The 27,692-nt window shown below is 43.1% G+C and overlaps 1 protein-coding gene across 4 annotated transcripts in view; it reads left to right on the top strand.

The window, feature by feature from the left end:
* The window catches only part of mapk15 (mitogen-activated protein kinase 15), a 177,028-nt gene that overhangs the window by 66,828 nt on the left and 82,508 nt on the right, over window positions 1-27,692 (top strand). For all 4 annotated transcript variants that reach the window (XM_072254351.1, XM_072254350.1, XM_072254349.1 and 1 more), the window contains one exon: window positions 6,468-6,607. In XM_072254351.1, coding sequence (XP_072110452.1) covers window positions 6,468-6,607 — 140 coding nt within the window. The remainder of the gene's footprint in view (window positions 1-6,467; window positions 6,608-27,692) is intronic.

Here is a 27,692-nt window from a genome sequence, read left to right as displayed (position 1 = left end):
TAATAGCTGACTCAGAAACAAAACTTCAAGAACTACTCACTACAGTGGCAGCAGAAAGTGATCGCAGAGGCCTCTCAATCAACACCAAGAAGACAGAAAGCGTGGTCATCTCCAGAAGGACAAACATCCCACAATGTGTGATCAAGATCGGAAATACAAACATCAAACAAGTCAACAGATTCAGATATCTTGGCAGCATAATAACAAGTAATGGCAGGTGCGACACAGATATCAAATACAGAATAGCAATGGCGAAAGAAGCTTTCCAAAAAATGAAGACCATATTAACAGACAGAAAGATGAGCACATACACTAAAAACAGAATACTGCAGTGCTACATTTATTCTATCCTGACTTAAGGAAGTGAATGCTGGACCATTTCCCCAGCAATGGAAGAGAGACCGGAAGCAGCTGAATTATGGTTCTACAGGAGAACGTTAAAAATATCATGGACCACACACACATCAAATGAAGAAATTCTCAGAAGAGCCCAAGCAGTTCAATCACTCATACCAACAATAAGAGAAGGACAACTCAGATTCTTAGGACACATCGTGCGGAAAGATGAACTAGAAAAACTCATACTCTATGGAAAGATTGAGGGGAGTAAACCTAGAGGAAGACTTCGGCTTACGTACATCAAAAGCATAGCCAGGTGGCTACACATCGAGGAAATGGAAGTCATCCAAAAAACGAAGAATAGATCTATATGGAAAACCATGGTCACCAAATTCTTCATCGGATATGGTACCTAGACAGACAGACCGATACCCCTCATAATTTTGTAAACCTCTATCAAATCTCCTCTCATTTTTCTACACTCCAAGGAATAAAGTCCTAACCTGTTCAATCTTTTCCTATAACTCAACTTCTGAAGATCCGGCAATATCCTAGTAAATCTTCTCTGCACACTTTCAATCTTACTGATATCCTTCCTATAGTTAGGTGACCAGAACTGTACACAATACTCCAAATTTGGCCTCACCAATGTCTTATACAACCTCCCCATAACATCCCAACTCCTATACTCAATACTTTGATTTATGAACGCCAGGATGCTAATAACCTTCTTTACAACCCTGTCTACCTGTGACGCCACTTTCAGGGAATTATGTATCTGAACTCCCAGATCCCTTTGTTCCTCTGCACTCCTCAGTGCCCTACCATTTACTGTGTATGTCCTACCTTGATTTGTCCTTCCAAAATGCAACACCTCACACTTGTCCACTTGCCTTTAGACAGCAAGCACCTCCGATGTAATCTGTACAGAGTCCATAAAGTTGATGCCATTTTGTCTTCCTTCTATGTCCATCTCCTGATTTCTTTCTTAAGTGTTCTGTTGCATTTCTTGTACTCCTTAAGCCCTTCACTTGCTTCTTCCTGCCTATACCTGCAATTCACCTCCTTTTTTTTCTTAACCAGGGCCTCAATATCTCTTGAAAATGAAGATTCCCTACAACTGTTAACTTTATCTTTTATTCTGACGGGCACATACAAGCTTTGTACTCTCAAGATTTCAGTTTTGAAGGCCTCTTACTTACCAAGTATACCTTTGCCAGAAAACAGCCTGTCCGAATCCTCACTTTTCAGATCCTTTCCAATATCAACAAAATTGGCCTTTGTCCAATTTGCAATCTCAACCCACGGACCAGAACTATCTTTATGCATACTTACTTTGAAACTAGTGGCATTGTGATGACTAGATGTGAAGTGTCCAGATTCCATTGAATTTCCGCTGCCATTGAATCAGGTCTGATATATTTTCCTTTTCAACTGCATTCTCCTGCCTTCTCTGCATAACCTGTGATGTCCTTGCTAACCAAGAACATCTCAACCTCTGCTTCAGATACACCTAGTGACTTGGCCTGTACAGCTGTCTGTGGTGATGATTTCCACAAATCTACTAAAGTTCAAACCAAAGTAAATTTATTATCAAAGTACATATATGTCGCCATATACAACTCTGAGATTCATTTCTTTTGTTTTCTTCAAAGGATTTAAAGTTGCTGACCCTCTCCATTCATGGACCTCTTGTTTCCTTTCCCTGAAGTCTATAATCATCTCCTTGGTATTGATGACATTAAGAGGTTGTTGTTATGGCACCACTTAACCAGATTTTCAATCTTTCTCTTATATGGTGATCTGTCACTACCTTTGCTTTGCCCTACTGTCGTTAGCAAAGTTGAATATTTAATTTGAGCTATGCTTCGCCAAGAAGTCATAAGTCTAAAGTGAGTAGAGCAGGGGACTAAGCACATAGTCTTGTGGTGCACCTGCACTGATGGAAATCATGGAGGAGATGCTGTTGCCAATGCGAACTGACTGGGGTCTGCATGTGAGGAAATCAAGGATCTAATTGCACAAAGGTGTATTGAGAACAAGGTCTTGAAGCTTATTGACTAGTTTTGAGTTGATGATTTTATTGTTAGTTTTTATTGAATGCCGAGCTGTATTTGATAAAGAGAAACTTGATGTATGCATCAGGGTGCTCTTTACCAACAGGAATTCCTTGAATCCACTTTCTGACTCAAGAAATTCCTCCTTATCTCTGTTCCAAACGGATGTATTTCTGTTTTGAGGTTGCGCTCTCTAGTCCCATAGGAAATATCCTCTCCATATTCACTTTATCTTGGCCTGTCAATATTCATTAGGTTTCAATGAGATCCACACTCATTTTACTAAACACCAGCTAGTGCAGGCCCGGAGCCATCAAACACTTCTCATAAGGTAACCCTTTCATTGTGAGAATAATTCTCGTAAACATGCTCTGTACCCTTGCCAATGTCAGCACATCCTTTTGTAGATATTGGACCCAACACTGCTCACAATACTCCATATGCGCTCTGCCCAATGCCTTGTAAAACCTCAGGATGGACTATTATAATTGTTTATTGTTTACTTCTGTAAAATTAAACAAGTGATGTTTGAAAGGGTTGACTGCACCTCAGTGTGAATCAATAAGTGATCACAGGCTCAGTAGGAGTAGTAACCCAGTGCTTGCAGTGATGTGCTTGCCAAAGCTTGGAGGCATGTACGTTGATTCACATAAGAGCATAAGAAATAGGAGCAGGAGTCGGCCATCTGGCCCATTAAATCTGCTCCGCCATTCGATAAGATCATGGCTGATCTGGCCATGGACTCATCTCCACCTACCTGCCTTTTCCCCATAACTATTAATTCCCCTAATATGCAAAAATCTATCCAACCTTATCTTAAATATATTTACTGAAGTAGCCTCCACTGTTTCATTGGGCAGAAAATTCCACAGATTCACCATTCTCTGGGAAAAGCAGTTCCACCTCATCTCCGTCCTAAATCTACTCCCCTGAATCTTGAGGCTATGTCCCCCAGTTCTGGTTTCACCTACCAATGGAAACAACTTTCCAGTCTCTATCTTATCTATCCCTTTCATAATTCTATATGTTTCTATAAGATCTCCTCTCATTCTTTTGAATTCCAGTGAGTACAGTCCCAGGTGACTCAATCTCTCCTCATAGTCTAACTCCCTCATCTCTGGAATTAACCTGGTGAACCTCCTCTGCACTGCCTCCAAAGCTAGTATATCCTTCCTCAAGTAAGGAGACCAGAACTGAGTGCAGTACTCCAGGTGTGGCCTCACCAGTACCCTGTACAGTTGCAGCATTACCTCCCTGCTCTTAATTTCAATCCCTCTAGCAGAGACGACCAACATTCCATTTGCCTTCTTGATAGCCTGCTGCACCTGCAAATCAACCTTTTGTGATTCATGCACAAGCGTTCCCAAGTCTTTCTGCACAGCAGCATGCTGCAATTTTTTACCATTTAAATAATAATCTGCTCTTTCATTTTTCCTTCCAAAGTGGATGACCTCACATTGTATTCCATCTGCCAGACCTTTGCCCTCATTTAGCTTATCTATATCTCTGTGCAGTCTCTCCAAATCTTTTGCACAATTTTCTTTTCCACTTAATTCAGTATTATCAGCAAACATAGATGACTACACTCAGTCCCCTCTTCCAGATATTTAATTTATGTCATGAACAGTTGTGGGCCAAGCATCGTCTCCTGCGGCTCACCACTCGTCACTGACTGCCAACCAGAGTAGCACCCATGTATCCCTACTTTCTGTTTTCTATTAGTTAACCAATCCTTTATCCATGCAAATGCATCACCCCCAACTGTATACGTCCTTATCTAATGGATAAGTCTTTTATGTGGCACTTTATCGAATGCCTTCTGGAAATCCAAGTAAATAACGTCCATCTGTCCCTCTCTATCCGCTGCTCTCATTATATCCTCAAGCAATTCCAGTAAGTTTGTCAAACAGGACCTTCCTTTGAAACCTTTGCTGAATCCATGCTGTGTCTGCTTGATGGATCCATTTCTTTCCAGATGCCTCAGTATTTCTTCTTTAATGATAGCTTCAAGCACTTTCCCAACTGCAGATGTTAAACTAACTGGCCTATAGTTACCTGCCTTTTGCCTACATCCTTTTTTGAACAGTGGTATAACATTCATTGTCTTCCAATCTGCCTGGACCTGCCCAGAGTCCGGAGAATTTTGGTAAATTATCACCAAAGCCTCTACTATAACTTCCGCCATTGCTTTCAGTACCCTGGGATGCATCCCATCAGGACCAGGGGACTCATCTATCTTCAGGCCCACAAGTTTGCTCAGCACTACCCTCTTTAGTGATAGCTATTGTATTAAGGTCCTTACCTCCCATTGCATACTTAACATCTCTCATTGGCCTGTTAGGTGTGTCCTCCAGCATGAAGACCGACACAAAATAGTCATTCAAAGCTTCGGCCACTTCCTCATTACCAAATATTAATTTCCCTCTTCCTCCAATTCCCTAGGGACCTACTTTCACTTTAACTACCCTTGTCTGCTTTATATAATTATATAAGCAGTTTTGGTCTCCTTATTTAAGAAAGGATGTGCTGGCGTTGGAGAGGGTACAGAGAAGATTCACTAGAATGATTCCGGGAATGAGAGGGTTAACATATGAGGGACGTTTGTCTGCTCTTGGACTGTATTCCTTGGAGTTTAGAAGAATGTGGGGAGACCTCATAGAAACGTTTCGAATGTTAAAAGGTATGGACAGAGTGGATGTGGCAAAGTTGTTTCCCATGATGGGGGAGTCTAGTACGAGAGGGCATGACTTAAGGATTGAAGGGCGCCCTTTCAGAACAGAAATGCGAAGTAATTTTTTTAGTCAGAGGGTGGTGAATCTATGGAATTTGTTGCCACGGGCAGCAGTGGAGGCCAAGTCATTGGGTGTATTTAAGGCAGAGATTGATAGGTATCTGAGTAGCCAGGGCATGAAAGGTTATGGTGAGAAGGCGGAGGAGTGGGACTAAATAGGAGAAAATGGATCAGCTCATGATAAAATGGCGGAGCAGACTCGATGGGCCGAATGGCCTACTTCTGCTCCTTTGTCTTATGGTCTAAAACTTTCACCATCCATTTTTATATTTTGTGCTGGTTTATTTTCATAATCCGGCTTCCCTTTCTTTATTAGTCCTGACGAAGGGTCTCGGCCTGAAACGTCAACTGCACCTCTTCCTACAGATGCTGCCTGGCCTGCTGCGTTCACCAGCAACTTTTATATGTGTTGCTTGAATTTCCAGCATCTGCAGAATTCCTGTTGTTTTCCCTTTCTTTATTGTTCACTCAGTGGTACTTTGTTGCTTTTTAAAATTTTCCATTCTTCCTGTTTCCCACTACTCTTGGCGATTTGCATGACCTTTTAGTTTGATGCCTTCTTTTATTTCCTTAGTTATCCAAGGTTGGCTCTCCCCACCCTTACTTTCCTTGATCTTTCTCTTCTGACACACCCTAGTGAGATGCTGACTGTCTGGAAGAGAAGGGACTTTAATCCAATAACAAGGCTGGTGGCCTTGGGAAGGTTATCAAAATAGCACAATAAGGATGATAGCAAAGTCCATACTGTATACACAATGTGAGAGGTAGATAAGGTTCAGAAACAAATGTTGGAAGCAAACCTGAATCACTGATGAAAATACAGTGCAAATGATCACAAGGAGTGTGATCAGTTTACTATGGGTTTAAAGTCAGGGCAGAATAGCAGTGGGATAATTGGTTTCACAACACCATAGATAAAAACAAATCCATTAGCATGAAGGTAATGTTGGAATAGCATAGGTGAAATCTGGTTATAAACTGGTGATACATGACTGCAGATAGTGGAGTCCAGAGTGAAAAAACAACCTGCTGAAGGAACTCAGTGGGTCAGGCAGCATCTGTGGAGGCAAAGGCAAAAGTTCAGGTTAGGGCTCAGAGAGAGCGAGGGAAGAAAAAACTGGTTGAGGAAATCAGGAGGATGGAGGGCAGGTGATACTGGGAGGCAGTGGGATCTTGACATTTGGTCTGGTGCTGTGGACATTTGTACACTGGTATTTAGTTACTTTGATGGAAAGCATTTAGGGGTCTCAAAACTAAGTGAAATATATCTCTTTATACAGATATACCAAAGGCGTGGACATGTGGAGTGTTGGGTGTATTTTAGGAGAGATGCTGCTCGGGAAACCGCTCTTTCCAGGAACTTCCTCAATAAATCAGATTGAAAGAATCATGAGTGTAATTCCAGCCCCCTCAAATGAAGGTACATTCCTCATGCAATGATGCTGCACTCAGATGCACTCATCAGTCTGGCTGAAGGTCCACAGGGATCAGTGCTGGCACCTTTGTTTGTGGTTCATATATACGTAACTTGAACAACAATGTACAGTGCCTCTAAAAAGTATTCAGCCCCTCTAGAAGTTTTCATGTTTTATTGTTTTACAACATTGAATCGCAGTGAATTTAATTTAGGTTTTTTGACACTGATCAACAGAAAAGACTCTTTTGTGTCAAAATGAAAATAATTTTCGATCAATTGGTCTAAATTTATTACAATTAGTTACACAAAATTATTGATTGCATAATTACTCACCCTCTTCAAGTAAGTATTTAATAGATGTACCTTTGGGAGCAATTATAGCCTTGAGTCTGTGTGGCTAAGTCTCTATCTACTTTGCACATCTGGACACTGCAGTTTTTCCTCATCCTCCTTTACAAAAGTGCTCACGCACTGTCAGATCACATGAGGATTGTGAATGAACAGCCCTGTTCAATCCAGCCACAAATTCTCACAAGGTCTGTACTTTGACTTGGTAATGCCAGGACTTCAACTTTGTTGATTTTAAGCCATTTCTGTGTAGGTTTGCCTTTATGCTTGGGTTCATTGTCGTGCTGGAAGACAAATCTTTTGCCAATTTGCAGTTCTCTTGCAGACTGCAACAGGTTTTCCTCCAGGAATTCCCAGAATTTTGCTGCATTCATTTTACCCCCTACCTTCATAGGCCTTCCAGGGCCTACTGCAGGGAAGCATCCCCACAACATGATGCAACCAGCACCATGCTTCACGTTTGAGATGATGTGTTTTTGATGTTGTGTGGTGTTTGGCTTATGCCAGACATGGCATTTAGTCTGATAGCCAAAAAGCTCAATTTTAGTTTCATCAGACCATAGAACCTTCTTCCAGCTGAATTCAGAGTCTCACACGTGTCTTCTGACAAACTCTAGCTGAGATTTCATTTGAGTTTTTTCAACAGTGACTTTCTCTTTGCCACTCTCCCAAAAGCTGTGACTGGTGAAGCACCTAGTCAACAGTTATATGTGCAGTGTCTCCCATCTCAGTCACTGAAGCTTATAACTCCTCCAGACATTGTGAGGGAGGTCTCTTGGTGACCTGCCTCACTAGTCTCCTCCTTGCACAGTCACTCAGTTTTGGAGGATGGCCTGCTCTAGTCTGATTTACAACTGTGCCATATTCTTTCCATTTCTTGAGGACTGATTTAGCTGTACTCCAAGGTATTCAGTGACTTAGAAATTTTTTTTTTGTATCCATCTCGTGTCTTGTGCTTTTAAATAACCTTTTTTGCAGAGTTGCGTGGAGAGCTCTTTTGTCTTCATAGTGTAGTTTTTTGCCAGGATACTGACTCACCAGCAGTTGAATCTTCCAGATAGAGGTGTATTTTTACAGAGACATCAGATACTCTTCATATGACAATCTATTCATTTTCATGAACCTCTTTTGAACCCTCTTCAATATCAGCATATCCTTTTGAAGATATGGGGCCCAAAACTGCTGACAATACTCCAGGTGAGCCCTCATCAGTGCATTATAAGGTTTCAACATTACATCCTTGCTTTTATATTCTAGTCCTCCTGCAATGAAGGCTAACATCGCATTTGCCTTCCTCACCACAGACAAAGGCTGCAAAATAACTTTAAGAGAAACCTGCACAAAGACTCCCAAGTCCCTTTTTGCCTCTGTATTTTTATTTTCTCTCCATTTGGAAAATTGTCAACCCTTTCATTTCTTTTACCACAGTGCATTACCATACAGTTCCCGACACTGTATTTCATCTACCATTTCTTTGCCCATTCTCCTAATCTGTCTAAGAGCTTCTGTGACCTTTCTACTTTCTCAAAGTTACCTGCCTCTCCACCTAACTTTGTATCATCTACAAATTTTGCAACAAAGCTATCAATTCTATCATTCAACTCATTGACATATAATGTAAAAATACGTGTTCCCAACACAGACCCCTGTGGAACACCACTAGTCACTGGCAGCCAACCTGAAACGGCTCCCATTATTCCCACTCTTTGCCTCCTGCCAGTCAACCACACCTTTATCCAGGCTAGAATACTGTGTAATACTGTGGGCTCATAGCTTGTTAAGCAGCCTCATGTGAGGCACCTTGTAACAGGCCTTCTGAAAATCCAAAATACACAATATCAAATGATTCTTCTTTGTCTATCCTGCTTGTTATTTCTTCAAAGAATTCCAAAAGATTTGTCAGGCAAGATTTTCTCTTAAGGATAACATTCTGACTTTGACCTATTTTATCATGTGCCCCCCAAGTACTCTGAGACCTCATCCTTAATAGTCGAATCCAACATCTTTCTAGCTATTGAGGTCAGGCTAATTGGCCTTTTCTTCTGCCTCTCTCCCATCTTGAATAGTGGAGTGACATTTGCAATTTTCCAGTCATGCGGAACCATTACAGAATTAAGTGATTCTTGAAAGATCATTTCTAATGGCTCCACAATCTCTTCAGCCAACTCTTTCACAAACCTGGGCTGTAAACTATCTGGTCCAGGTGATTTATTGTCTTTGGACCTTTCAGGTTCCCAAGAACCTTCTCTCTAGTAATGGTAACTTCACACACTTTATAACCCTTGACACCTGGAACTTCCACCATACTGCTAGTGCCTTCCACAGTAAAGACTAAAGCAAAATACTTATTCAATTCATTTGCTATTTATTTGACCCTCATTACTACCTATCCAGTGTCAGTTTCCAGCGGTCTAAATTCCACTTTTACCTTTCTTTTACACTTCATATATCTGAAATACCTTTTGGAGTCCTCTTTCACATTATTGGTTACCTTACTTTCATATTCCATCTTCACATTGTTAATGACTTATGAAGATAGAAACATAGAATCGTTGAAAACCTACAGCACAATACAGGCCCTTCGGCCCACAATGCTGTGCCAAACATGTGCTTACTTTAGAAATTACCTTAGGTTACCCATAGTCCTCTATTTATCGAAGCTCTATGTACCTATCCAGGAGTCTCTTAAATGACCTTAGCATATCTGCCTCCACTACCGTTGCCGGCAACCCATTCCACACACTCACCACTCTCTGCATAAAAAAAAAACTTAACCCTGACATCTCCTCTGTACCTACTTCCAAGCACCTTAAAACTGTGCCCTCGTGTTAGTCATTTCAGCCCTGGGAAAAAACCTGATCAATGCCTCTCATCATCTTATACACCTCTATCAGGTCACCTCTCATCCTCTGCCACTCCAAGGAGAAAAGGCTGAGTTCACTCAACCTATTCTCATAAGGCATGCTCCTCAATCCAGGCAACATCCTTGTAAATCTCCTCTGCACCCTTTCTATAGGTTCCACGCCCTTCCTGTAGTGAGGTGACCAGAACTGAGCACAGTACTCCAAGTGAGGTCTGAACAGGGTCTTATATAGCTGTAGTATTACCTCTCGGCTCTTAAACTCAATCCCACGATTGATGAAGGCTAATGCACCATATGCTCCTTAACCACAGAGTCAACCTGCGTAGTGGCTTTGAGTGTTCTATGGACTCGGACCCCAAGATCCCTCTGATCCTCCACACTGCCAAGAGTCTTACCATTAATAGTATATTCTGCCATCATATTTGATCTACCAAAATTAACCACCTAACACTTATCTGGATTGAACTCCATCTGTCACTTCTCAGCCCAGTTCTGCATCCTATCAATGTCCTGCTGTAACCTCTGACAGACTTCCACACTATCCACAACACTCCCAGTCTTTGTGTCATCAGCAAATTTACTAACCCATTCCTCCACTTCCTCATCTAGGTCATTTATAAAAATCAGGAAGAGAAGGGACCCAGAACAGATCCCTGAAGCACACCACTGGCCACCGACCTCCATGCAGAATATGACCTGTCTACAACCTGCCTTCTGTGAGCAAACCAATTCTGGATCGATAAAGCAAGATCTTCTTGGATCCCATGCCTCCTTACTTTCTCAATATGGGGTATTTTATCAAATGCCTTGCTGAAATCCATATACACTGCATCTACTGCTCTTCCTTCATCAATGTGTTGAGTCACATCCTCAAAATTTTCAATCAGGCTCGTAAGGCACAATCTGCCTTTGACAAAGCCATTCTGACTATTGCTAATCATATGATGCCTCTCCAAATGTTCATAAATCCTGCCTCTCAGGATCTTCTCCATCAGCTAACTAACCACTGAAGTAAGACTTGCTGGTCTATAATTTCCTGGGCTATCTCTACTCCCTTTCTTGAATAAAGGAACAACATCTGCAACCCTCCAATCCTCTGGAACCTCTCCCTTCCTCATTTATGATGCAAAGATCATCGCCAGAGGCTCAACAATCTCCTCCCTTGCCTCCCACAGTAGCTTGGGGTACATCTCATCTGGTCCCAGCGACTTATCCAACTTGATGCTTTCCAAAAGCTCCAGCACATCTTCTTTCTTAATATCTATATGCTCAAGCTTTTCAATCCGCTGTAAGTCATCCTTACAATTGCCAAGTTCCTTTTCTGTAGTGAATACTGAAGCAAAGTAGTCATTAAGTTTCTCTGCTATCTCCTCCGGTTCCATACACACTTTTCCACTGTCACATTTGATTAGTCCTATTCTCTCACGTCTTATCCTCTTGTTCTTCACATACTTGTAGAATGCCTTGGGTTTTTCTTTAAGCCTGCTTGCCAAGGCCTTCTCATGGCCCCTTCTGGCTCTCCTAATTTCATTCTTAAGCCTCTTCCTGCTAGCCTTATAATCTTCTAGATCTCTATCATTACCTGGTTTTTTGAACCTTTCGTAAGCCTTTCTTTTCTTCTTGACTAGATTTTCAACTGCCTTTGTACACCACGGTTCCTGTACCCTACGATCCTTTCCTTGTCTCATTGGAACATATCTATGCAGAACTCCAACACAAATATCCCCTGAACATTTGCCACATTTCTGCCATACATTTCCCTGAGAACATCTGTTCCCAATATATGCTTCCAAGTTCCTGCCTGATAGCTTCATATTTCCCCTTACTCCAATTAAACGCTTTCCGAACTTGTCTGTTCCTATCCCTCTCCAATAGATAGAATTGTGATCACTATCTCCAAAATGCTGTCCCACTGAGAGATCTGACACCTGACCAGGTTCATTTCCCAATACCAGATCAAGGACAGCCTCTCCTCTTGTAGGCTTATCTACAAACGTACATATTATGTCAGGAGACCTTCCTGAACACACCTAACAAACTCCAGCCCATCTAATCCCCTCGATCTAAGGAGATGCCAAAGAATATTTGTGAAATTAAAATCTCCCACCGCGACAAACCTGTTATTATTACATCTTTCCAGAATCTGTCTCCCTATATACTCCTCAATGTCCCTGTTGCTATTGGGTGGTCTATGAAAAAACACCCAGTTAGTTATTGACCCCTTCCTGTTTCTAACTTCCATCCACAGAGACTCAGTAGACAATCCCTTCATGACTTCCTCCTTTACTACAGCTGTGACACTATTTCTGATCAACAGTGCCATGCCCCCACCTCTTTTGCCTCCCTCCCTGTCCTTTCTGAAACATCTAAAGCCTGGGACTCTAAATAACCATTTTCTGTCCCTGAGCCATCCAAGTCTCTGTAATGGCCACAACATCATAGCTTTAAATACTGATCTACGCTCTAAGCTCATCCTCTTCGTTCATGATGCTTCTTGCATTAAAATTTATATCTCAAACTATCAGTCTGAGCACATCTCTTCTCTATCACCTGCTATGCCCCCTCTCGCACTGTCTCCAAGCTTTCTGTATTCATGAGCCAACATCCCCTTGCTCCGTCTCTTCAGTTCGGTTCCCAACCCCCAGCAATTCAAGTTTAAACTCTCCCCAATAGCCTAAGCAAACCTCCCTGCCAGGATATTGGTCCCCCTCGGGTTCAAGTGTAGCCTGTTCTTTTTGTACAGATCACGACTGCCCCAAAAGAGGTCCCAGTGATCCAGAAATCTGAATCCCTGTCCCTTGCTCCAATCCCTCAGCCACACATTTATCCTCTACCTCACTCTATTCCTATACTCACTATTGCATGGCATAGGCGGTAATCTCGAGATTACTACCTTTGAGGTCCTGCTTCTCAACTTCCTTCCTAACTCCTAGTAGTCTGTTTTCAGGACCTGTTCTCTTTTCCTGCCTGTGTCATTGGTACCAATATGTACCATGTCCTCTGCTGTTCACCTTCCCACTTCAGAATATCGTGGATGTGATCAGAAACTTCCCGGACTCTGGCACCTGGGAGGCAAACTACCATCCGTGTTTCGTTTCTGCGTCCACGGAACCGCCTGTCTGAACCCCTAACTATAGAGTCCCCTATCACTGCTGCCTTCTTCCTTTCCCTACCCTTCTGAGCCACAGGGCCAGACTCTGTGCCAGAGGCATGTCCCCCCCAACAGTACTCAAACAGGAGTGCTTACTGTTAAGGGGGACAACCGCAGTTTACTCTCTTATATTTTACCCTTGCCCTTCCATCTCATGACTGTTACCCAGTTATCTGAGTCTCGAAGCCCTGGTGTGACTACTTGCCTATAGCTCCTCTCTATCACCTCACTTTCCCTGACTAGACGAAGGTCATTGAACTGCAGAAGATACCTTCTGTTAGTTTTTAAAAGCATCCCAATTCTCTTGCGTCTCACTAACTTTTGCTCTATTTTATGCCCTTTCTTTGGCTTTTATGTAGGCTTCAACTTCTCTTGTTTGCCACAGTTATGTCATCTTTTAGAATCCTTCTTCTTTGGGATATATATATCTTGTGTCTTCCAAATTGGTTCCAGTAATTCCAGCTATTGTTGCTCTGCTGTTACCCCTGCCTGTGTTCTTTTCTAATCAATCCTGGCTTACTCCTCTCTTGTGGCTCTGTAATTCTAATTATACCACTGTAATACTGATACATCTGCCATCAGCTTCTCTTTCTCAAATTTCAGGGTGAATTTAATCATATTATGATCACTTGACCCTAAGGGTTCTTTTACCTTAAGCTCTCCAGTCAGTTTTGCTTAATCACACAACATCCAATAAAAATAGCTGATCCCCTAACGATCTCAAACACGAGCTGCTCTAAAAAGCCATTTCATAGGCACTTTAGAAATTTCCCCTCTTATAACCCAGCACCAAAACTGATTTTCCCAATCTACGTGCATATTGAAATTCCCCACGACTATTGTAACATTGCCCTTTTCTATCTTCTGTTGTAATTTGCAGACTACATCCTTACTACTGTTTGGGGGGCTATGTACAACTCCCATCAGGGTCTTTTTACCATTGCAGTTCCTTAGCTTGGTCCACAATGATTCAGTAGCTTCTGCCACTTTGTCACCTCTTTCTAATGACTTGACTTTGTGTTTTACCAAAAGAGCAAAGCTGCCCCCTCTGCTTTCCTGCTTCTCATTTTGATACATTAGGTATCCTTGGACATTCAGCTATAATCTTTTTTAGCGATGATTCAGTGATACCTACAACATCACACTGCCAATCTGCAACTGTGATGCAAGTTCATCTGCCTTGCGCATACTGGGTACATTCAGGTCACTTGTCTGAGTGCTACTGGTACCATGTAACCCAGTACTACCTATTGCATGGTCGGGTGGTCGGCGACTAAACCAGCTCCCCGCCAGGCTTGCCTGGTGAGGAGGGTGGCTAGACACCCTGCAGGACCCTCTTGTAGGGTGAATGGCCATCCAACAAACACGTGCTGTGAAGCGCGGAAAGGGCATCCCTGGCATCAAAGCTTGGTCTGGCCATTCACTGCAACAGAACTTCCCCCAGCCATCTTGGACCCTACCATGCTGCTGGATCTGGGAGGGGATGTCGAGAGGGTGGGTCTGGACCTGTGCAACCCCCTACTCACCTAAAATCCACTCACACACATGCTGTTTCTTTCTGAGGAGTGGTGTATCCTATATCAAACCCCACTAACTGACTGAAAGGAACCATCATCATCCTATGGGATGGATAGCCAGAGAGAGAGAAAGGATACATTCAAATACAAAACCTTTAGTCCTGTATTTGCCTTTTTGATTTTGTCTGAATTTTACATTGCTGTTGACTGCAATTTTACCCTATCAGCAGGTTGTCCTAACTACACATTGCCTCTATTTGTAAACCAGCTACTTCATCTTCAGCACTATCATCCACCTTTGCTAAGATACTTCTTGCACTGAAATATAATACTAATATATTTCATATATTGCAATATAGCTGCTGGTACATTGAAATATAAATGTACCTGTGGCTCAAGAAAGTAATACATTACTTCTGGTAAAGAATGGCATCAAATCAGTGGAAAGATGTGACATAGGATAGGAAGACGTTGAATCCTTGTGGGTTCAGTTAAGAAACTGCAAAAGTAAAAGGACTCTGAAGGCAGTTATATACAGGCCCACAAACAGGAGCTGGATTGTAGACTACAGGTTATAATGGGAAAGAGAAGAGCCGTGTCAAAAGGGAAATTTTATGATAGAGATTTTAACATGCAGGTTGATTGAGAAAATCAGGTTGGTAATGGATCTCAAGAGAGTAAGTTTGTTGAATGCCTACGAGATGGCTTTTTAGAGCAGTTTGTCATTGAATGTATGAGGGGATCTGCTATGCTGGATTTGGTGTTATGTAATGAACCAAAGATGATTAGGGAACTTGATATAAAGGAACCCATAGGAGACGATGATCACAATATGATTGAGTTCAACTTGAAATTTGATAGGGAGAAAATAAAGTCTGATGTAGTAGTATTTGGGGTGCCACAGGGCTCGGTATTGGGACCATAGCTGTTTACGATTTACGTCAGTGATTTAGAGGAAGGCATTGTGAATAACATCAGCAAGTTTGCTGATGATACTAAGCTGGGTGGCAGTGTGATATGTGATGAGGATGTTAGGAGAATTCAAAGTGACTTGGATAGGCTGGGTGAGTGGGCAGAAACTTGGCAGATGGCGTTTAATGTGAATAAGTGTGAGGTTATTCACTTTGGGAGCAAGAACAGGAAGGCAGATTATTATCTGAATGGTGTGGAGTTAGGTAAGGGAGAAATACAAAGAGATCTAGGAGTACTTGTTCATCAGTTTCTGAAGGTGAATGAGCAAGTGCAGCAGGTAGTGAAGAAGGCTAATGGAATGTTGGCCTTTATTACAAAGGGAATTGAGTACAAGAGCAAGGAAATCCTTTTGCATTTGTACAGGGCCCTGGTGAGACTACACCTGGAGTATTGTGTGCAGTTTTGGTCTCCAGGGTTAAGGAAGGACATCCTGGCTGTGGAGGAGGTGCAGCGCAGGTTCACTAGGTTAATTCCTGGGATGTCCGGACTGTCTTACGCAGAGAGTTTAGAGAGACTGGGCTTGTACACGCTGGAATTAAGGAGATTGAGGGGGGATCTGATTGAGACATATAAGATTATTAAGGGATTGGACAAGATAGATGCAGGAAATATGTTCCAGATGCTGGGAGGGTCCAGTACCAGAGGGCATGGTTTAAGAAAAAGGAGTAGGTCATTTAGGACAGAGTTGAGGAGGAACTTCTTCTCCCAGAGAGTTGTGGAGGTGTGGAACGCGCTGCCTCAGAAGGCAGTGGAGGCCAGTTCTCTGGATGCTTTCAAGAAGGAGCTAGATAGGTATCTTATGGATAGGGGAATCAAGGGTTCTGGGGACAAGGCAGGAACTGGGTATTGATAGTAGATGATCAGCCATGATCTCAGAATGGCGGTGCAGGCTCGAAGGGCCGAATGGTCTACTTCTGCACCTATTGTCTATTGTCTATTTCTAAAGGAAACTACAGTGGTATGAGAGAGGAGTTGGCCAAAGTAAATTGGAAGGAGATTCTGGCAGGGATGACAGCAGAGCAGCAATGGTGTGTGTTTTTATGAAAAATGAGGAAGGTGCAGGATCGACGTATTCCAAAATCGAAAAATACTTAAATGGCAAAATAGTACAACCATGGCTGACAAAAGAAGTCAAAGCTAATGTAAAAGTGAAAGAGAAAGCATACAACAAGCAAAAATTAGCAGGAAGACATGGGATTGGGAAGCTTTTAAAAATCTACAGAGAACAACTAAAAGAATCATTAGGAGGGAAAAGATGAAATATGAAAGCAAGCTGGCAAACAATATCAAAGTGGATAGTAAAAGCTTTTTCAAATATGTAAATAAAGTAAGATGAAAGTGGATATAGGATCACCAGAAAATGAGGCTGGAGAAATTATAACAGGGGACAAGGAGGTGGCAGATGAACTAAATGAGTATTTTGAATCAGCCTTCACTAGCAGTGTCACAGATGTTGAAGGGTGTAAGGGAAGAGAACTGAGTGCAGTTACTTTTCAAGGGAGACGTTGCTCAAAAAACTGAAAGACCTAACTGCACCGTGCACCATAGTGTTCTGAAAGAGGTAGCGGTAGAGATTGTGGAGGCATTAGTAATGATCTTTCTAAAATCATTGGGCTCTGGCATGATGCCAGAGGACTGGAAAATTGCAAATGTCACTCCACTCTTTAAGAAAGGAGGAAGGCAGCAGAAAGGAAATTATAGACCAGTTAGCTTGACCTCAGTGGTTGAGAAGATTTTAGAGTCAATTGTTAAGGTTGAGGTGATGGAGTACGTGGTGACACAGGACAAGATAAGCCAGAGTCAGCATGGTTTCCTTGAGGGGAAATTTTCCCTGACGAACCTGTTGGAATTCTTTGTGGAGATTACAAGTAGGATGCATAAAAGGGATGCCGTGGATGTTGTATATTTTGACCTTCAGAAAGCCTTTGACAAAGTGCCACACGTAAGTCTGCTTACCAAGTTAAGAGTCCATGGTATCATAGGAAAGTTGCTGGCATGGTTAGAGCATTTGCTGATTGGTAGGAGGCAGCAAGTGGGAATGAAAGTATCCTTTCGTGGTTGGCTGCCAGTGGCTAGTGGTGTTCTGCAGGGGTCGTTGTTGGGACTGCTTCTTTTTGTGCTCTATATCAATGATTTAGATTGGCTTTGTTGCAAGTTTGCAGATGATAGGAAGATTGATGGAGGGGCTGGTAGTGTTGGGGAAACAGGAATGCTGCAGAAGGACTTCAACAGATTAGGAGAATGGGAAAGAAAGTAGCAAAATGAAATTAAATGTTGGAAAATGCATGATCATACGCTTTGGTAGAAGAAATAAATGTGCAGACACTTTTCTAAATGGGGAAAATCCAAAAAGCTGAGGTGCAAAGGGACTTGGGAGTCCTTGTGCAAAACACCCTAAGTTGCAGATAGAGTTGGTGGTGAGGAAGGCAGATGCAATGTCAGATCAAAAACAAGAGAAAATCTGCAGATGCTGGAAATCTGAGCAACAAGCACAAAATGCTGGAGGAACTCAGCATTTGAGTCCTGCTGAAGGGTTTCGGCCAGAAACGTTAACTGTACTTTTTTCCATAGATGTTGTCTGGCCTGCTGAGTTCCTCCAGAATTTTGTGTGAAGTGCAGTGTTAGCATTCATTTCAAGATGTCCAGCAGGGATATGATGCTGAGGCTTTATAAGGCACTGGTGAGGCCTCACCTCGAATATCATGACCAGTTTTGAGGTCCTCATCTAAGAAAAGATGTGGTGGCATTAGAGAGGGTTCAGAGGTTCACAAGGATGATTCTGGGAATGAAGAGGTTATCATATGAGGAACATTTGATAGCTCTTGGTCTGTACTCACTGCAATTTAGAAAGACGGTGGGAGGATCTCAATGAAACCTTTCAACTGTTGAAAGGTCTAGACAGAATAGATGTGGAAAGGATGTTTTTCATGGTGGGGGAGTCTAGGACAAGAGGGCACTGCTTCAGGATAGAGGGCATCTATTTAAAATCAGAGATGCGGAGAAATTTCTTTAGCCAGAGAGTGATAAATTTGTGGAATTTATTACCACAGGCTGCTGTGGAAGCCTTGTCGTTGGATGTATTTAAAGCAGAACTTGATAGGTTCTTGATTGGACCTGGCATCAGAGGTCAGGGGGAGAAAGCCAGGGTGTGGGGCTGGGGAGGGGAAAAGAGGATCAGCCATGATTGAATGACAAAGCAGACTCGATGGGCCAAATGGCCTAATTCCACTCCTATGTCTTATAGTCTTGTATACAGATCAGGACACTAGTCACACCATGCTCAACCGTTTGGTTCCTAACTTTGTCTGAGGACTTACCAACATCTGTGTCAACAACCTTTCCACTCACTGTACTGGCATTCTGGTTCCCATCCCCCTGCAACTCTTGTTAAAACCCCACCGTGTGGCATTAAGAAACCATCCTGCTAGGACATTAGTTCCCCTACAGATCAGGTGCAAACAGACTCTTCTGTACAGGTCCTACCTTCCCTGGCTGGAAGAGTGCCCAATAATCCAAATCTCTTATGCCCTCCCTCCTACACAAACTCCTTGGTCAGATATTAAATTGTATAATCTTCCTCATTCTGGCCTCACTAGCATGCGGCATGGGTAGCAATCTTGCAATCAGAACCCTGGTGGTCCTGCCCTTTAACTTAGCACCTTACTCTTTGAACTCCCCATAAGACCATAAGACATAGGAGCAGAATTAGGCCATTTGGTCCAACCTGCCCCTCCACCAATCTTGATATCATTTGTAAACTTGGCAACAAAGCCATCTATTCCATCATCTAAATCAATGATATGTAATATATATATTTATTTACATCAATTTACATCAGTGGTGCGCAAGTGGAACAGGTCACAAGCTTTAAGTTCCTTGGGGTCAATATCACAAATGACCTGACTTGGTCCAACACTTCACTGCCAAGAAGGCCCACCAGCGCCTTTACTTCTTGAGAAAACTAAAGAAATTTGGCCTGTCCCCTAAAACCCTCACTAATTTTTATAGATGCACCGTAGAAAGCATTCTTCTAGGGTGCATCACAACCTGGTATGGAAGTTGTCCTGTCCAAGACCGAAAGAAGCTGCAGAAGATCATGAACATGGCGCAACACATCACACAAACCAATCTTCCATCTGTGGACTCACTTTACACCGCACACTGTCGGAGCAGTGCTGCCAGGATAATCAAGGACACGACCCACCCAGCCAACACACTTTTCGTCCCTATTCCCTCTGGGAGAAGGTTCAGGAGCTTGAAGACTCGTACAGCCAGATTTGGGAACAGCTTCTTTCCAACTGTGATAAGACTGCTGAACGGATCCTGACCCGGATCTGGGCCTTACCCTCCAAATATCCAGACCTGCCTCTCAGTTTTTTTGCACTACCTTACTTCTCATTTCTCTATTTTCTATTTATAATTTAAATTTTTAATATTTACTAATTTTAACTATTTTTAATATTTAATATTTGTAATCCAGGGAGTGCGAAGCGCAGAATCAAATATCGCTGTGATGATTGTACGTTCTAGCACCAATTGTTTGGCAACAATAAGGTATAAAGTATAAGTATAAAAAAGAAGTGGTCCCAACACCAACCCCAGCGGAATGTCACTAGTCACTGGCAGCCAACCAGAAAAGGATCGTTTTGTTCCGACTCATTGTCTCCTACCAATCAGCCAATCAGCTAATGCTCTAACCATGCCAGTAACCTTCTTGTAATACCATGGGCTCTTAACTTGGTAAGCAGCCTCGTGTGGCACCTTGTCAAAGGCCTTCTGAAAATTCAAATATGCAACATCTCCTTTATCTATCCTACTTGTAATCTCCTAAAAGAATTCCAACAGGTTCGTCAGGCAGGACTTTTCCTGAAGGAAATCATGCTGACTTTGTGCTATCTTGCCCTGTGTCACCACGTACTACATAACCTCATCCTTAACAATTGACTCCAGCATCTTCCGAGCTACTGCAGTCAGGTTAACGGGTCTATAATTTCCTTTCTGCTGCCTTCCTCCTTTCTTAAAGAGTAGAGTGACATGTGATTGATAACGACATGGATGACGACTTCTAGCTATTCACCTTCCCACTTAAGAATGCTGAAGAGTTGTTCCGTGATGACCCAAACACTGTACCTGTGAGGCAACATACCATTCAGGAATCTCATTCTCGCCTACAGAATCCCCCTGCCCGTTTTCCTAACAAACAAATCCTCTGTCATCCCAGCGTGCCTCCTCTTTCCCCCCTTTCCCTTGTGAATCAGAGAGGCAGACTCAGTGCCAGACACCAGAGAGACATGGCCACTGTGACTTTCTTCTGTTAGGTCAACCCCTGACACTATCCAGAGTGGTATCCCGTTTGTTGAGGGAGATGGCCACAGAGGTACTCTGCATTCGATCCTTTACCTCTTTCTTCTGATTATCACCCAGTTTCTTGTGTCCTGCATCTTTGGTGTAACCACCTCTCCATATGTCCTATCTATCAACCTTTCTGCCTCCTGAACGATCCAGAATTCATCCAGTTCCAGATTGTTGGAAGCTGCTGCTGGGTGCACTTCTCTCAGTTTTACTTGCCAGGGACACTGGAAGTCTCCCTGTCTTCCCACATTCTGGAAGAGGACCATTGAACTCTCATTCCTGGCATCTCTACTGTCCGAGCTGAGTAGATATAGAGAAAGGAAGGAAGTAAAAACCTTAGCTTGGAGCTTATTTTTCTTTGCTTTCTCTGGCTGAAGCCTCTCTTCTAAGAAGCCTGGAAGAGATTAAGCCTCAGGACCTAGTGATTCTTGAAAAATCATTAGTAATGCCTCCACAATTTCTTCAGCCACCTCTTTCAGAACCCTGGGGTGTACACCATCTGGTCCAGGTGACTTATCTACCTTCAGATCTTTCATTTTCCCAAGAACCTTTTGCTTGGTAATGGCAAGTTCACACGCTTCTCACTCCCGACACTCTGGAACTTCTACCATCCTGCTAGTATCTTCTACAGTGAAGACTGATGCAAAATACTTATTCAGTTCTTCTGCCATTTCCTTGTCCCCCATAACTACCTCTCCAGCATTCTTTTCCATTGCTCCTATATGCACTCACGCCTCTCTTTTACATTTTACGTATCTAAAGAAACTTTTGTACCAGAGGAATCTTGGGGTCCAAGAACATAGCTCCCCAAAAATGTCAAAGAAAGCATATGGCAGGGCTGAAATAGCTAACACGAGTGGGTATAGTTTTAAGGTGCTTAGGAATAGGTACAAGGGGGATATCAGAGAATGGTGGGTACATGGAATGCATTGCCAAGGAAGATGGTAGAGGCAAATACAATTAGGTCTTTTAAGAGATTCTTAGGTACACGGAGCTTAGAAAAATAAAGGGCTATGTGGTAGGGAAATTCTAGGCAGTATCTAGAGTAGGTTACATGGTCAGCACAGCATTATGGGCTGAAGGGCCTGTAATGTGCTGTGGGTTTCTATGTTTCTATGGCATGCTTAAACACAAGAGATTTTGCAGGTGCTGGAAATCCAGAATAACACACACAAATACTGGAGGAATATACAGTTGAAGTCAGAAGTTTACATACACCTTAGCCAAATACATTTAAACTCATTTTTTCACAATTCCTGACATTTAATCCGAGAAAACATTCCCTGTCTTAGGTCAGTTAGGATCACTACTTTATTTTAAGAATGTGAAATGAATGCCAGAATAATAGTAGAGGGAATGATTTATTTCAGCTTTTATTTCTTTCATTGCTTTCCCAGTGAGTCAGAAGATTACATACACTTTGTTAGTATTTGGTAGCATTGCCTTTAAATTGTTTAACTTGGGTCAAACGTTTTGAGTAGCCTTCCACAAGCTTCTCACAGTAAGTTGCTGGAATTTTGTTCCATTCCTCCAGACAGAACTGGTGTAACTGAGTCAGGTTTGTAGGCTTCCTTGCTCGCACACACTTTTTCAGTTCTGCCCACAAATTTTCTATCAGATTGAGGTCAGAAAATGATGTCAAGTCTGGTTCATCCTTGGGAGCAATTTCCTGAAAGTACCACATTCATCTGTACAAACAATATAAACACCATGGGATCACGCAGCCCTCATACTGCTCAGGAAGCAGACGCATTCTGTCTCCTAGAGATGAACATACTTTGGTGCGAAAAGTGCAAATCAATCCCAGAACAACAGCAAGGGACCTTGTGAAGATGCTGGAGGAAACAGGTAGACAAGTATCTATATCCACAGTAAAATGAGTCCTATATCGACGTAACCTGAAAGGCTGCTCAGCAAGGAAGAAGCCATTGCTCCAAAATCACCATAAAAAAAGCCAGACTACAGTTTGCAAGTGCACATGGGGACAAAGATCTTACTTTTTGGAGAGATGTCCTCTGGTCTGATTAAATAAAAATTGAACTGTTTGGCCATAATGACCATTGTTATGTTTGGAGGGAAAAGGGTGAGGCTTGCAAGCCGAAGAACACCCTCCCAACCTTGAAGCATGGGGGTGGCAGCATCATGTTCTGGGGGTGCTTTGCTGCAGGAGGGACTGGCGCACTTCACAAAATAGGAATTCATCATGAGGAATGAAAATTATGTGGCTATATTGAAGCAACATCTCAAGACATCAGCCAGAAAGTTAAAGTTAAAGTCGGTTGCAAATGAGTCTTCCAAATAGACAATGACCCCAAGCATACCTCCAAAGTTGTGGCAAGATTGCTTAAGGACAACAAAGTCAAGGTATTGGAGTGGCCATCACAAAGCCCTGACCTCAATCCAATAGAAAATTTGTGGGCAGAACTGAAAAAGCGTGTGCGAGCAAGGAGACCTACAAACCTGACTCAGTTACACCAATTCAGTCTGGAGGAATGGAATGAAATTCCAGCAACTTACTGTGAGAAGCTTGTGGAAGGCAATCCAAAATGTTTGACCCAAGGTAAACAATTTAAAGGCAATGCTACCAAATACCAACAAAGTGTATGTAAACTTCTGACCCACTGGGAAAGTGATGAAAGAAATAAAAGCTGAAATAAATCATTCTCTCTGCTATTATTCTGACATTTCACATTCTTAAAATAAAGTAGTGATCCTAACTGATCTAAGACAGGGAATGTTTTCTGGGATTAAAGGTCAGGAATTGTGAAAAGCTGAGTTTAAATGTATTTGGCTAAAGTGTATGTAAACTTCTGACTTCAACTGTAGCAGGTCAGGCAGCATCTATGAAAGTGAATAAAGAGTCGATGTTTCAGGTCAAGATCATTCATCAGTCCTGTTTATTCATTTTTATATATGGTAGCCTTGCCTTCATTGGTTGTGGTGCTGCCCCATATGAGTTAGGCAGTCATACTGCAGCTATATTAATCTTTGGTTAGTTTGTACTATGTGGAGTTATAGCAGAAATGAATAATAAAGTTCAAAGTAAATTTTATAATCAAAGTACATATATGTCACCATTTACAATCCTGAAATTAATTTTTTTGCAGGCATCCTCAACAGATCTATAGAATAATATCTAAAATGTTATGTTGAAGTTGTGTAAGAAGTTGGTGAGGCCTAATTTGGAGTATTGTTTGCAGTTTTGGTAACCTACCTACAATTACTACTACGTCGACTCAGGCCTAGGGGGCCGGCATCGGGCACGATGACGGACTCTCCACTTCTCCCTCTCCCTCATCAGTGTGTTCAGTTCATCTGTATTAGCTGCGCTGCTGTCTTCTAGGAGCGTGTTGACCATAGTTTTGGGAGGGCGCCCAGGGTTCATCGTCCCATGCTTGGGCTCCCATATGTTGACTGGGCTGGCAGGTAGCTGGGGGTGGTGTAGACAGTGTCCTGTTAGTTGCAGTCTTCTCACCTCGATTTTAGTGGTGAGCATCGGTGGTCGTTATAGAGCTCGACATTCATCATGTGCTGTTGCCAACACACGTCAAGAGCCATCCGGAGCATTGGTGTATAGCAACCATCTAGAGACTTTTGCATAGTCTTGGTGAGTGTCCATGTCTCACATCCGTACATGAGAATGGACTCTATGACTGCTATGAAAATCCTCTTTTTAAGCCCTCTGGTCAGGTTCAACTTCCAGATTTCCTTTATGTCGTTCATAGACCTCCACGCCAGCGCCTCCCATATCTTTATGTCCTTCTCCGAATTCATTCTTGACCCGAGGTACTTGTAGTCAAAGACTTTTTTAATGGTATCATTCTTTATGGTCTTGAGAGTACCTTCGTTGCAGTTAAACGCCATGTACTCTGTCTTTTTAGCATTTAGGTGAAGTCCAACTTTATTGCATTCAATTTCCACTTTTGTCAGTAGCTGCTGTGCTTCCTCCATCTGGTCAGAGAGCAGGACTATGTCATCTGCAAAATCGAGATCTGTGAGCGTAACTGGTCTGACCCTTTTGGTTCCTCCTGGTTTTATGTAAAACCAAGCTTGTCATGATCTTTGGTAGCTTGACGCAGAGCGTAATCAAGGACGATTATAAAGATGTAGGGTGCCAGAGTGTCTCCTTGCAGCACACCAGCTAGGAGCTCGAACACTGGTGTTTCTCCGTCTGGTGATACAACTTTCGCCATGGTTTTGGTATAGCTGGACTCTATTGCTCTCAGTAGATGGTCTGGCACTCCGTAAGCTTTCAGGATCTTCAGCATTTTGCCTCAGTGAATGGAGTCAAAAGCTTTGTGAAAATCGATGCAAGTAAGCACGGCTGGTAGGTTGTTCTTCTTGATTTCCTTGATGATCCTATGGAGAGCAAGTATTTGCATTACTGTTGTGCGCTTATGCCGAAAACCATTCTGATTGAATCTTAGCTTAGGGTCAATGGCGGTGCGAATCCTGTTCAAGATCATCCGATTATATAACTTTGTTAAGATGCAGGTCAAGCTGATACCGTGGTAGTCATCTGTCTTCGTGAGGGATCCAGACTTGGAGACTGGGATAATGTTTGAGAGTGACCACTGTTCTGGTTTGTCGCCTTTCATCAGTGCCATATTACATATGTCCAGCAAGGTGTCGTCTAGGTCGCAGTTCTTCAGGACATCTGGTGGTATCCCATCTGGTCCAGTGCTCCTGCCCTGTTTGAGTGCATATTTGGCCTTCTTCAGTTCCTCAATGGTGAATAGGCTGTCATCGATGTCGACTTGCGTTAGTATCGTGAGTATGTCCTCTTCTTCTGTGATCGTTAGAGGGCTTCCCAGCAGGTTCTTAAAGTGGGTAAACCATGTCTGGACACAGTCATCTGCTGTTTTACCACTTATCTGACCTGATGGTGACTTCTTCTGTCTTCTGCTCTCATTGACTAGGCGCCGTGCTTCTCCATGCTGCATATCTTCATTAGCAGCCTCTATCTCTCTAATCCTCTCAGCTAGTTCCTCTTCCTTCAGTTGGTCGTAGGTGGCAAAGAGATTCTTCTTTGCTATCTTGAACTTGCCTCTTAACTCTTCTGTTTCGCTCCTCCTAAGTTCAGCATGACAAGCATTGACCACACTTCTTGCTGCGACGACGTCAGGATGTTTCGAGATCCAGCTTTTCTTGATTCGCTTCACAGTAGGCAAACTCTTTGTTGCATCTGTGTGTGCGTCTATGAGCTGTTAATAACGGTCGGTGGCGGTCTCTTCCTCTCCCTTTTCCAGTGGGCCGAAGCGATTTCTCACCTCCACTGTGTACTGGGCTTGAAGAATAGGTTGTGAGGAGAATGCCTTCCAGTCTGCCTTCTCCTTGGGGCCTGTGGCTTTGGGTTGCCGCAGGCTCAGTCTCACTTGCATTGATACTACTCTGTGGTCAGAACTGACCAAGTTGAAGGTGCTGTAGGCTTCTGTGTTGATCACACAATTACGACATTTCGTTCTTACGAGGATGTAGTCGAGCTGTTTGCTGCAGATGGAGGCTCTGTTTTCCTATGTCCACAGTTTACCAGCTCGCTTCTTGAGTTGTGCGTTGGCGGCAAAGAGACTGTGTTCCTGGACGAAATCAACTAGATATTGTCCATTTCTGTTGGTAAAGTCTTGGTATGAGTATGGAACATCTTCCAATCCAACCTGGGCATTAAAATCGCTGAGCACAGCCAGGAAGTTATGTGCTGGTATTGAAGTGATCAGTGTTGTGAAGTTAACTATAGAAGGCCTCCACCTCCTCCTCCTTGCTGCAGTTGAGCGGGGAGTAACAGATGATGACAGAGGTCGCCGGGTTTCCGCTGAATTTCGCAGTAAGGATTCTGTCACTGACTGAGACTATGCCCCTCAGTGCCTTTTTGCCTTGCGGTTCAACATCAGCCCTACTCCACCTTGTGCTGACATCGTCGTCGGCTCTCTCCATGCGGACGAGGTGATGAGGTGCTTCCCCTCTAGCTCTGTGAACCTTATCTCTTTGTCAGGGTGTACATGACGGTGTTCTTGGATCCCCAGAAAGGAGATCTCGTAGCTGCTTGCCTGTGATGCCAACTCTGTGCATCAAGGCAAGAGGCGGATGGTGTTTGCGTTGAAGGTTGAGATGATCGTTTTTACCTTGCAACGCAAAAGAGGCGCAGTTCGCTCGGCACCCCTGTCGGACTCAACCCTCCCTGTGGGGTTTGAGGTTGCATCTTCATTCTGCCTGTCTAGGCCAGGGTCTGGGCGTTCCGCAGAGTTCTGGAGCACTCCTGGCTCTGGAAGTATAGGGTTTATTGGCTTGTCTGTCATCATAACGCCTTACAAGGCACGAAACGGAAGACTGTGTGGCACGCCACTCCTCACACAGACAGTAGGTGGCCGTTGACTCACAAAGAGTTTATCCGCCCTTTGACAGGTTTTGTTTTTAGTCCTGCTGAGTGCCTACACACCCTGCTCCCTGGTTAACCAAAGTGCACCAGGGGACGTGCCGGTTGAGTCGCCAACAACCTGACCCGAGACAGGCAGTACTGGGCTACGTGGTACCAGTAGCAAGGCACGGCCCTGACCTGACACCTACATGGAAGATGTAAATAAGGTTGAAAGAGTACGGAGAAATTTACAAGGATGTTGTCAGCTTTGTAGGACCTAAGTTATAAGAAAAGACTGAGTCAGTTTGGACTTTATTCCTTTGAACGTAGAAGATCCAGATGGTATGTTGCCTCCCTGGTGCCAAGGTCAGGGGTGTCTCAAAGGCCAGGTTGCGCAACCAGAAGTCTTGGTGCATATTGGCACCATTAACATTCGTAGACAAGGTAGCAAGTTCCTGAAGAGAGATTTTAAGGAACTTGGTAGAAAGCTGAGAAACAGGACCTCCTGGGTAGTAATCTCTGGATTGCTGGCT

This window comes from Mobula birostris, chromosome 3 (assembly GCF_030028105.1).
Source record: "Mobula birostris isolate sMobBir1 chromosome 3, sMobBir1.hap1, whole genome shotgun sequence".
NCBI classification, from domain to species: domain Eukaryota; kingdom Metazoa; phylum Chordata; class Chondrichthyes; order Myliobatiformes; family Myliobatidae; genus Mobula; species Mobula birostris.
Note: the sequence above shows the minus strand (reverse complement) of the source record. Positions and strands in the feature narration are given on the sequence as shown.